Source organism: Lissotriton vulgaris, chromosome 8 (genome assembly GCF_964263255.1).
Source record: "Lissotriton vulgaris chromosome 8, aLisVul1.2, whole genome shotgun sequence".
In the NCBI taxonomy this organism is placed as follows: domain Eukaryota; kingdom Metazoa; phylum Chordata; class Amphibia; order Caudata; family Salamandridae; genus Lissotriton; species Lissotriton vulgaris.
In genome coordinates this window covers 1570282887-1570294755 of record NC_141696.1, presented here as the reverse complement: position 1 = coordinate 1570294755, position 11869 = coordinate 1570282887, and the positions used below count along the sequence as shown (strand labels likewise).

The following is an 11869-nucleotide window of genomic DNA, read 5'->3' as shown; positions in this document are numbered from 1 at the left end:
TGCATGGGCTATTACTAAATATGGATGAGATTCCTATGCCTTTATAAGGGTACTATTAGTTATAACCACATAAGGGCATGAATCGGGAATATCGAATTAGGGTCCTAGATAGAAATACAACAACATGTCTACTTACCTCTGATTTCGTTGGTCTACCTCCTGCAACCTCTGGTTCGAAGCCAGAAGCCTGTTTGTTGAAAGCAAAGTCTCCACTGGAAAGCATTGGGTGCCAGACGCTGAACTTGCACCCTGCCGCACCGTGCTGCTGGTGATGTATGTTTGGTGCTGCTTTGTGCCCCCATGCTTTCTAACCACCAAAGCCAGGCCCCTGCAACCGATCTACCTACCTGCAAGCAGTGTGGCTTTGAGTACCCCCAGTCTCCATTGAAATGCATTGGGCCGTACAGAAGATTTTGACCTTGCACCCAGCCCAAAGAAGTCCTCTTTGTACTCTGCTGATGAACTACCCGTTCCAAAACATGTAGAACATAAGAGCGCCGGCTACTGCCCAAGGACAGCAGTCTTTTGTGCAAGAAAAATGTGAATGAATCAAAAATGTTGAAATGAGGAGCAGACCATGAACGACTTTCCACTTTTCAGTTGGTATTTATTTTTATTGCAGAAGATTAGAAGTTCAAAGGGTATAATGTGGTTTTACAGTCAGAGTGCACTGATACACAGACCCTTGAGGCATCAGTGGTAAACAACGGTATCCATTACAGAGAGTGCCACATAAGGCAGAACAGGCTTCATGGCTGATGTGCGCTTCTGCCACTGTAGTCTATGGAGACCAGAGAGTTTGTTCAATTAAAGTGAATAAAACCTGAATGTACAGCAATATCTTTTGGTTAATTCATTAATTAATATTGCAATGAGTGGCTATCGGTGATCTGTCGTCGTTAACGCCTGTCGGTAGAACGTTCATAAACTTCACAGAATAATGTAAAATAAGAAGCAAATAAAATAAATATAATAGGCCATCGTTGTTCTTTAAACATTTTATTAAAAGAAAAATAGACTCCATCTGCCAATCGACAAGGCTCGGGTGATGAAAAAGCAGCCACCCAGCATTGCTGCCTCCTGAAGTGCACAGAAATAAGTTAAAGGTTTGAGCAGCTCCTGTAAAAACATCCGTCCATCAGCAAACCCTGTGCAAAAAAAAAAAAGAAGAGGGTTAGACACGGAATCACATAATTACATTCACAAACATTATTCAAAGAAAATCAGAAAGGCTTTGTACTGGCAATCTCTTAGCAGGTCAGTGCATTTGTAACGAATGTAGAAAGTGGGACAATGATTGAGGCAACATATACGCTCGATGTAAAGACAGGCGTACTCAGAGCTACAGTATAAGAATGCACAGAATACAAGCATCACTTTACCACTGTTCGAGGAAGTCTTCCCCTGCCTGCTGTTGGTCTGGTTTCGCAAAAGACACACAGATGGATGGAATGTAGAGTAAATCAAACATTCACCCACAGTAAATATATCTGGGTTAAATCCATCGGTCTTTTGATCACCATGCCACCCCAGTTTGGACCCAGCCATATGCAAACCAGTCTTGACCGTGCGCCCAATGGGAACAGCCCAGCCCAAACTGCCAAGGCAGGTCCTCCCTGGACTGTAAACAAGAATCCTGGGACCGGTTTCGGGGCATCACCCCTCATTGAGATTTAGGGTTAGCCTTTCCTTTGGAGTTGGGGAAGAACACTGACCATTGGGTCAAAACCAGGGTGTCCAAGAAGGCCCATGGTGGGGGTTTCTACCCGTTTAAGTCTAGGATATTGGAACATATTGGGAGACCAGCCAACCAACAGTATACTTTGAGTAAGGGCAAATAAAAAAGGGTTTGTAGCACTTTTGTCAAAATGTCATTTTGGGTTGTGCAGAAAGTTGTTTCTTAAAATCAAAACATATAGCCAGGTTGGGCAGGGAGCTTTCTTTCTATTTAGGGAGAGGATGTGGCATAACGGCTAGACCGGTCGACCTCGAGCTGGGGAACTGGGTTCCAGTCTCTGGAGGGATGCTCCACATCCTTTGATTATAGGCAAGTCACATAATCTCCCAGTGCCCAACAAAAATAAATGTGTCTAACTGTAACACAACTGGAGCTCATGTAAAGCGCTCTGATACCCAATATGTTGGGGTCGAGTTTGTGCTATATAAAACTCTAAAAAATAAAATAACCTCCATTGATATCTAGGAGAGGGTGCTGCAATAGCGGTGGTTGGCCATGTGTGGTACTGGACTTACTACAGCTGTGAGCTGGAGTACATTTACTACTATTTTGCATCTTTTTTTCTCTGTAGGAGCTTTAGAATCTAAGTTTGTGAATAGCAAGATGCCAACCTCCTTAACCCCACCTATTTTGTAGCAGGTATACCTCATTTTTTAAAACACTAACCCTGGTTACTCCCTCATTTACTACTGAGTAGTAAACTTGTGGTAGTATCCTACCAAAGAAAAGTTAGGAGAGGTGGAGACGTGCACTTGTAGGTTTGTGAATTGCGTTTAGTAGTTATTTAGTAGTGCTATTGTGGTACTACCAAATGTACTACAAACTGCAGGTTGTGAAAAGGCCCCATTATGCTAACACACTTTTGAGTTAAGGGTCTAATGTGCCTCTAGAGCCGTGGTACCCAAAGTACGCTCCGCGGACCGCCAGCGGCCCAGTAGACCTTCCTATGCGGCCCGCGGACCTTTTTTACCAAACCACATTTGTAGCAGCCGGGCTCCCCGAGGCGCTCAGTAAAACAAAAGAGGGCCGCTGGAACATACGCGTGATGACATCCCTGCTCCAGTGGCCCTCTTTTGTGTTTCTCAAGAGCCTCTGTGAGGTTGCTTTCCTGGGACTGGCAGGAAGCAAAGGACCCTTTAAAGTCTGCTGTTGCACATTAAGGAACCACCCTAAACTGGATCCGATCCTTTCTCTCCAGCAGAACCCAGAGGGTCAGACTCCCACCCTTCCTCCACGAGCCCACAGAGACCAACTGCGGATTACCCCAAGGATCCTAGCTCAGCCCTACACTCTTCAACATCTACATGGCCCCCCTCGCCGCCATCGTCAGACAGCACGGACTCAGCATTGCATCATAGGCCGACGACACCCAGCTCATCCTCTCTCTCAAGAAGAACCCCTAAGACACTAGACTGTGCTTCCAGGAAGGAATGAAGGACGTTGCAGTCTGGATGAACAACAGCTGCCTCAAGATAAACTCGGATAAGACAAGAGGTCCTCGTCCTCGGACCCTCCACCACCACTTGGGACAGCACCTGGTGGCCCTCTGCCCTCAGGAGCCCACCCACCCCTTCAGACCACGCACGCAACCTCAGCATAATCCTAGACTCCTCCCTCACCATGACCCGCAAGATCAATTCCATTGCTTCCACCAGCTTCAACTGCCTTCGCATCCTCCGCAAGACTTTCAAATGGATCCGCCCCTTGAATGCAGAAAGACCGTTACCCACACACTCAGAACAAGCAGACTGGACTACGGCAACGCCCTCTATGCCGGAATCAACAGAACTCTCCTGCAGAAACTCCAAATCATCCAGAACTCCGTGGCCAGACTCGTCCTCGGCATTCCACGGCACAAACACATGACCCAACACCTACGAAACCTCCATTTGCTCCCTGTCAAGAAGAGAGTAACCTTCAAATTACTCACCCACGACTACAAACCCCTTCACAACCTCTGATCCAAATATCTCAACAAAAGAGTCTCCTTCCACGTACCCAAAAGGAAACTCCGCTCTGCTGACCTCGCCCTCGCCCTCGTAGAAACCCCACGCGTCCGTAGAAACGGAGCAGGCAGAAGAGCCTTCTCCTACGTTGCAGCCAAAGCCTTTAACAAGCTCTCAGTCAACATCAGACGCTCCCCCACCCTGCACACCTTCAGGAAGAACCTCAAGACCCGGCTCTTCGACTGAAGCGGAGCTGCAACCCACCCCACCCCCCAGCACCTTGAGACCCTCACAGGTGAGTAGTGCGCTTTATAAAACCTTGATTGATTAGTTAGCATCCAGTTGCTTTTCACTTCAAAATGTTTTCTGCTTCAATGTGCTTTCAGCAATCAGACCCTCTCTTCCGGAAGCCATGCTTCAACAACCTGTAAGTTAGCAAAACACTCTGGTTTGTAGAGGCAAAGTGCACAGCTATCCTTCATATGCCTTTTTAAGATCATTCCACGCATAAAATCCTGTTACAATTAAGGGTCTAGCACACATTATCAGTTCACACAACTTTTAGTCGGCACATCATTAATCACCGTCATCCGACCATGCACAGAAAAGGAGTAGCGCCGTACTCAAGCAGCCGTAAAGAGCCTGGTGCTCAGTTCAGAGCTCGGAAAACGTTTCAGCAATTCTGACTTCAATATGCTTTCCATTGGAAGGTGCTTTGAACTCTGTGTCAAGGTATGCTTTTATCATATCATATTATCAATGGCATTTTTTAATGATGGTTGCAGAATAATGTGTAGGTTTACACGGGCGACCATTAACTCGGTTTTAACCAGAATAGACATTCATTTCTATATTTTGATAATATCTTCTGACCCTCATTATGGGAGAGCCTGTAATGGATACGATAACTACTCTTACTACAAGTTCATCAATGGGAAATTAGGAATAACATGAATGTTTGATGCTTTCCATACTACTGCATGTATTGAAATTTAATGGATATTGGGGTGGTGTTTAATCAGAATTCCAATCCCTGTGGGAACCAGAACTTGGCTAAGGATTTGAATTAAACTCCAGCATCAGAATTGACTGGGACAGCGCCCTGTGCAGGGGGTCATTGCGGTGTGACTGCAGGAGGTATGTGGCAGATGGGGGAGGGCAGGGGATTGATGGGGTGCTAAGTATTATGCTGAGGTACATTAAGGGCTGATTACAAAGTCTTTAGTGGGAACCAATTGAGACCAAGTGGGATGAAGGGGCAGCTGTTTGCAGAACATGGTCAGGTAGCTCCATGCTGCACCTCTCAGAATATTGCACCCTGGGCCCAGCTCGCCCATACCCAGGGCCAGCCCTGCGGGGCACTTATCAAATGTGCGGCATGCCGCATATTCGGAGTATGCCCAAGAACATGGCGAACTTCGAAATTTTGAGTTCTGTACTGAAGTCTGCATGCACCAGAATTTATCAGGTATTTACCTTCACCTGAAGGAAAGCGTCTGGCAGATGAGAACTAGGAGAGCCTGCCCATCCCTCCACCTCTCCTGACCCCCAAAGATTTCTAATCCAGCTATCCTTAGCCGGCCCCCAGAGGCACTCCTGCCCATCCCCCTTCTTCACCATCCTCTCAGCCACTTGAAGTACACTCAGTGGCTCCTTTGCTCCTTTTTCACAGTTACCGCAAGCGCACCCAGTGGAACCTTCCACAGCCCCCATTGGCTGTCAAGCACATCTTAAGACCCTCTGCCCTCCCATATCTGACCTGCTAAGTATGCACAATGCCCGCCTTAGTCTTCTGTATAAACAAACACATCCAATGACCATCTCCATTCCACTCTCAGCTTCTGAGGCCCCCTCTGCGGCTCCCATCGCCTCCTATCCTACATCCAGAAAGAACATGTGATGCCTCCTTTACGGACCCTGCATTTGCTCAACGCACATCCAATAACCCTCTCTGCTTCTTCTGTTAAATGCCCAAAACTCAATCTATGGTCCTCTCTGCCTCCTTACCCTGCTCACCCAAAGCACACACAATGGCTCCTTCACCCATTTGCTTGAGGCACGCACATATTTATCTCCCTCTTCCTTTGAATGCCAATAGTAACTTGGCATGCTGTCTTCCAGCTGTGCACAAGAGGGGAGTTGCAGCCCCTGGCAGTGGGAAAGGAGTGAAGTGTAAAAAAAAACAAAACTGAAATGCCTCAAATACTGTGTGTATGTATGTGAGCGAGTGTGTGCGTATACACAAGTGCATGTCTATGAACATGCGCTTGCAAGCTTGTGTTTGTATGTGAGTGTGAAAGAGGGTTTTGCCCATTGCCCACCGTGGTGCAATAAAGAATTCTGAATGCATTAAAGTCACAGTAGGAAGAGAGGAACCGATGCAAGTGAATAAATGCAACATTACGCTACTGTACAGACTTAACCAACCCTCTTACCTCCTCCTTGTAGCTTTGTAGTTACATATGCTTTTGAAATACAGCACTTTCAAGTCATGTTTTGAAAAGGTGGTGATTTTCCTCGACTCTAGTACCCCAGCCCCCAATGACCCTGCCCCAGATAAACTCACCGGGCTCCTCCCTCTCAGTGGGGGGGTTGTAGCTCGTATCATGACCAGGCATCATGGTACGAGGAGGTTCCTAATGATGAAGCGTGCCACCTCTACTGGGGGAGGGACAACGTCCTTTAAAAGGGTGCCTTCTAGGTAGGGGGTTTCTTCAGCCCAGCTTACACTACGTACACCCAAGGGTTCATTCTTAATTCTATTATATCATCCAAAAGCAGCCTCTTTTCAGGACTATTAGGTTATGGAAGACCCAAAACCCAAGTCCTCAGGTCCAGGAAAACTCGCCAGTGTGCCAAGCAGCAAAGCTCTCTTCAGTTGGCAACTGGGAGGCCACAAACCACCTTCCATTCTGCATATTATAATGCCTTTGCTTACGCAAAATATATAACCGCAATCTGGATTTAGATTTCCTCTCAGTTATACACATGAAAAAGATCAATGGAACGTCCCCAGGTTGAAGTTCAGCTTCAGATCCAACATATCATTGTATTTTATATTAATCATCAAAGCAGTGCAGTCGAAGCTCACGTTAATCCACATTATCAGTCCCCCAAATGGACGCGCGCTCAGACCCAACTGGCTCGCTTGGGAATAATCTAGAATGGACTCGATGTCACTCGGCCAATATCCTTTATCAACTGTGGATCTTCACACTACACCCCGCATTGAAAAGCCAAAGTGAAACTGCCCAGGAGCAGATGGTGTCTATCTCTGCTAAACCATGGATTGAACAAGAACGACTTTTCTATCACTAGGACCAGTAAACATCGCCTCAAACCAGTGGTAAAAAATATGGGCACATGTAACCGGCAGGAGATGTGGATGCAAGGAACTGGCAAAGCCGAGCTTACATCACTGGCCACAAAAACTGCACTTTGTACACTGGACCTGGGATTTAGAATAGATGACGTGAAATTGCACTTTGTTCAGGTTTTAAATAGTTCTCATATTGTTTTTCTTCCTTGTTTCCACTAAAACAAATATGTAAAGATGTATGAAACGGCGAGGTGTTTCAGTGATATCAATTAATGTATGTGACTATTTACCATAACTGAAATAAAGATTGAATTCATTGATTTAATTGGGGGGCGAGGGCTAAAGGTCACAATCCATATCAGACAACACCATCAGCGGCGTTGGAACTGGACAGCAGAACAGGAATGACCAAGAGCCAAAGTGGGTCCACGAAACGAGTCCCACGTATCTAAGCTGGGTGCGATGCATCTCCCCAGGAAACTACCTTAGGAAGCAACATAGCACATGGCTTCTCTGCGCCAGAGATCTGCGCTCCCCACACACAACGCACGGCCATCGTTGCGATGAACAACATCTCCAGATGTCCATGAACTCAGAGAAGGTCATTTGTGCTCATTTGCAAACACAGGCTGCATCCCAACATGGCACTTTGCACTTACCACAGATACACCACGTGTGCACCTCCCCGCTTTCCAGCCTTATAGTCAACAAGTGTCTCCTATAATGCCCATCAACAGCTGGTTATCAACAACTTCATGTGTTGAAGCTCAGGCATCATACAAACAGCACATCTGCACTTTCACCTTTAGAACATACACAGTTATTAGTGGTCCCTACTTAACGCACACATACACATTAACACAATCTCATTTTAAAGCACATCTTGCGGTCACTCATAACCTGTATACTTAACACACGCACACAATATTATTTTGAAGCACATCTCTCAGTCACTCACAGCCGGCATACCATACCATACTATGCCATACCCACATACACCCTCATTTTGAAACCTCCTGCAGTCACAGCCTGCATACTTACCACACACACAGCACCCCTGCTCCTGGACGCCCTCATATTTTGAAGCCCAGAGACCTCATGCACTCCTTGTGCGCTTCGATCAGGGCCTGGCAGCTCTCCTCGCCTTTCTCGATGATGCTGCAAATCAAAGAGAAGAACATGAGGATGGAAGCAACGCAGGTGGAAGCGTCAGCACAGAACGCATTTCAATATGAGCTAAGAGCTGGTGTTACCACCTTGATTCGCACTGGACACAGTTTGAAGTTGTGCAGCTCTGATATTTCATGCCTCAGTTTTCTTTGTAAACTGCCAGCATGCAAAGGTTCTGTAGTTGGCAGAACATGCTGCAAGAAATGGAGGGAAATCCAAGTGATTTCACAATAGTTGAAATTCACTTGATGTGCTTTTCCAGCCATCCCATCTCCTCGCCCCACAATCTTGTGCTTCTAAGAGAATTGACAAATATAATACATTTAAGATTTGTCATCTAAGGGAAGAACCAAGGAACAATATATTGAGTGAAGCAGTTTTGTGTGGTGCGAAAACAAGATAGTTCAAAACGGGCAAAAATCAGGGAGCCAAGCGCGGTGGTTCATCTAGTTACCAAAAGAGAGATTGGATATACGTCAAATCTTTCCCTCGGCTAACTTTCATAAAAAAGGCAGTCCTTCTGTTTTCATCATATCAATTGGTGAGCAACTACAAATACTGCCATCTTCTTTACAAATCATCTATAGAAAACCTACGGCAGAGGTAGAGAGGATCACCAGCTGGATTCTATATGTGCTCCAAAGAGGATTACTCTTGCATGTTACGCTTGCCCATAGAAAATGATACTTCTATCTTCACGAGCAGTCCGCCAGGGCAGTGAACGCTGAAAGTGGTAATTCAACAGTCCCGCCTTATTCTCAACTTAGTTTGTTTGGAATCTAAATTATAGTCAATATAAGATCATATAATAGAATTACACAATTTTATACAACAAGCAGCACCGTAGTGAAGACTTGTGACTCAGAAGAAAGGCTAGCGGCAGGATTGCAAACTGCCAATGGTCATAGGGATCCCTGTGGGATTACAAACATGCCTTTTATTATCAGTGATAAGAAGTTTGTTTTACCCATCTATATTTAAGCACAGAGATTCAGAATGATGTTCCATGTTTAGGTCGAGCCTAGAGGCAGCGCGCATGCGCTGCTCTGGGAGACCTGTTGTAGTGGAGTATGAAATAGAAGCTCCGCCCATGATTGTCATTGACTTGGGTCCTTGTTCTTCATAAATGCTTGCTTCTGATTCGTAAAGAGGCTTGTTAGTCCCTCCTTAGTACGGCCTTGTCTTCATTTGTAACCTCCCATGGCGACTGGCCCCTTTACTTCGGTTGTTACATGCTACGCCTTCTTAAGCCTGTGAGCACTACTTTCATTAATGCCCCAGTTACTTACCGGTAACATTCATCATTACTCTGAGTATTGTCTTCCTCGCCACATGAGTTACATAGTGAGCTTCAGGTCCACACCAGAACGTTCCAAAGCAAATTAGCATCCCATCCCTTACCAATATGGCCGACTTCCGTCACCCTTGACCCAGTATAAAGGGGGGAAGTCGACCCACCCCACTTCCTGTAGAACTACCAAGTCCCAAGAACCACATAAAGCCGACAGCCAAACAAGGAGGGAGGAATGGGAACTCATGTGGTCGGGAAGAAAATACCTGGAGTAATGAAGATTACCGGTAAGTAACCGTGGCATTACTTCCTCGTAAGTCTTCAGCGCCACCAGAGTTACGTAGTGAGCATGTACCTAAGCCCAGCGGCTTCATAGAGACTCACAAGAAACTACAGACAACGGGATAATGCAAAACAGAAGGCTGAAGCCTAAAAATATGAAACTAGAGGACAACAACCAAAAAGAAGCATCGAAGGTGCGATGAAGAAGAGTCGGAAGAACGAGCCCAGAGAATCGATCAGCAAAGTCCCATCCCCCGCAGAAGGATCACCCAACACCAGCCGTTAGTGAACCATGAACATGTGCGGTGAGGACCAGGCGGAGGCCCAACAGAGATCCACAAGAGAGACCCCCTTGAACAATGACCCAGGAGACAGACAAAGGCGAGGAACACCGACCCAGCACCAGGACAGACACCAATGAACACCAAGTCCCGGGTAAGGAAACAGATGGGACTACTAGTGGTGGATTCGGAACCTCTAATGGGCCAGGACCTAGACACCCCCTCCGGCCTAGAAGAGCCTCCAAAGAGGAAGAAGAGACAGGTAACAGCCAGGTATCCCCGCGGATGATCCCGACCAAGGAGGTCAACACCATCATGAAGACGCATGGGGCAGAAGACAAACCAAAGGGGAGTAGAAGGAATCAGAAGTGCATTTCCCATACCCAAAACTGACGAAAGGAGGAAATGCACACCGAGGTAGGTAACCTGCAGGGCCAAGGAAGCCATCGCCTTCCTCTGAACCAGGAATGGAAGAAACACCTGTAAGAGAACCTCAGAGAGGAAACATGCGGGAGAAACAAATGCACCCTCCATAAAATCAACACAAGAAGGAAGTCCCCAGAAACCGAATTCACCAGAACAGGAAGGAGGAAACTCCAAGACCCTAAAGTTACTCCATAACCAAAGGAATGGCCCCTCCTCGAGAATATCCCGAATGCCTGCCACTGTGACTCCTATGCAGGCGTGGATGAAGGCAGGGGGGGTGAGAAGTAAAGCCCCCGGAGGGAGGGAGTCGAAAAACATCCGGGAGCTGTCTCACACTGACCCCAATGGATCCGAGACCAAGACCACCCAGGTCAGGGCGAAAGATAACAGATGCCCCCTTCTGGAGCCCCGACAGCCGGAAGCAGAAGGCAAGCAGGACTAGGACGAGGGAGAGAACCAGCCCGCCGAGACAGGGAGACGGAGGAGAACTGGGCGGCCCGGCCGAGACCCTGTCCATGAAAGGGCAAGCCCCCTCAGGAGCAGAAGCAAAAGCCCTCCCGGGGCAACAGAATCAGTCTCAGGACGAATAGACCGGAGCCAACAGCCTCCTGTCCCGAGTACAGTCACCCCACAACCACCAGGGAGGAACCAAACTCAGGAAACAGGGAATGATGCAATGTTGGGACAAGTATACAACCAAATTAGTGAGATTCACAAAATCATAGTGTGTGCGACCAGCGCTGTAAAGGGAAAATAGAAGTGCAGATACCCACTCCTTAGAGTACCCGATTGCGCCACCGAAGAGATGTCACTGTCCCATTGAATGCCCTGCAGCAGAGTGGACGAGGGAAGGGAGTCTCACTCCGAAAATAAACAAGCATTGGAAATGCAATGGGTCTCGCATTAGAAAAGTTGGAGCTATTGGTCTTGTAAATGACAAATATTTTATTTAAGTTTGGTTTTTTAAAATAGCTAAAATTGATAGCTTTGTCATTTACAATGCCAATAGTTATAACTTTGGTGAATGTGACACCTATAGCATTTGTAATGCAACATGTTTTGTATTTACATGACAGCTCTGGTCGTTATGCCACATCTCTAGAGAGATGTACGAAGTACTGAGGAAGCCAAGATAAACTTCACTTCAATAATGATGTCGAAATTAAGTTAGTACCTTTTTGATCGTTTTACTGCAAAATTGTGAAATTTATGAGACTCTAGTTCAGAACAGTTCGAATTTAGCTGTAGGACAAGGCAACCCAAGAAGTGCCAGTGGTTGTGGTGGCGACGAGTGATGCTGTGGCGTTCAGTGATGCTGTGGCAGCGCATAGTGATGTTGATGGTGGGTGGGTATGGGGGTGGGGGGTGTGGGTGTGTGGGGTGTGTGTGGGGTGTGTGTGTGTGTGGCGGGGTGGG

General features: G+C 46.7%; 1 protein-coding gene across 3 annotated transcripts in view; it reads right to left on the bottom strand.

The window, feature by feature from the left end:
• Positions 1-583: 583 nt before the first annotated feature.
• The window catches only part of COX17 (cytochrome c oxidase copper chaperone COX17), a 45228-nt gene continuing 33942 nt past the window's right edge, over positions 584-11869 (bottom strand). For all 3 annotated transcript variants that reach the window (XM_086935850.1, XM_086935851.1, XM_086935852.1), the window contains exons 3-4: positions 8045-8161; positions 584-1148 (exon numbers count right to left, since the gene is read on the bottom strand). In XM_086935850.1, the coding sequence (XP_086791976.1) occupies positions 8077-8161 (85 nt within the window). In that variant the 3' untranslated portion in view covers positions 584-1148; positions 8045-8076. The remainder of the gene's footprint in view (positions 1149-8044; positions 8162-11869) is intronic.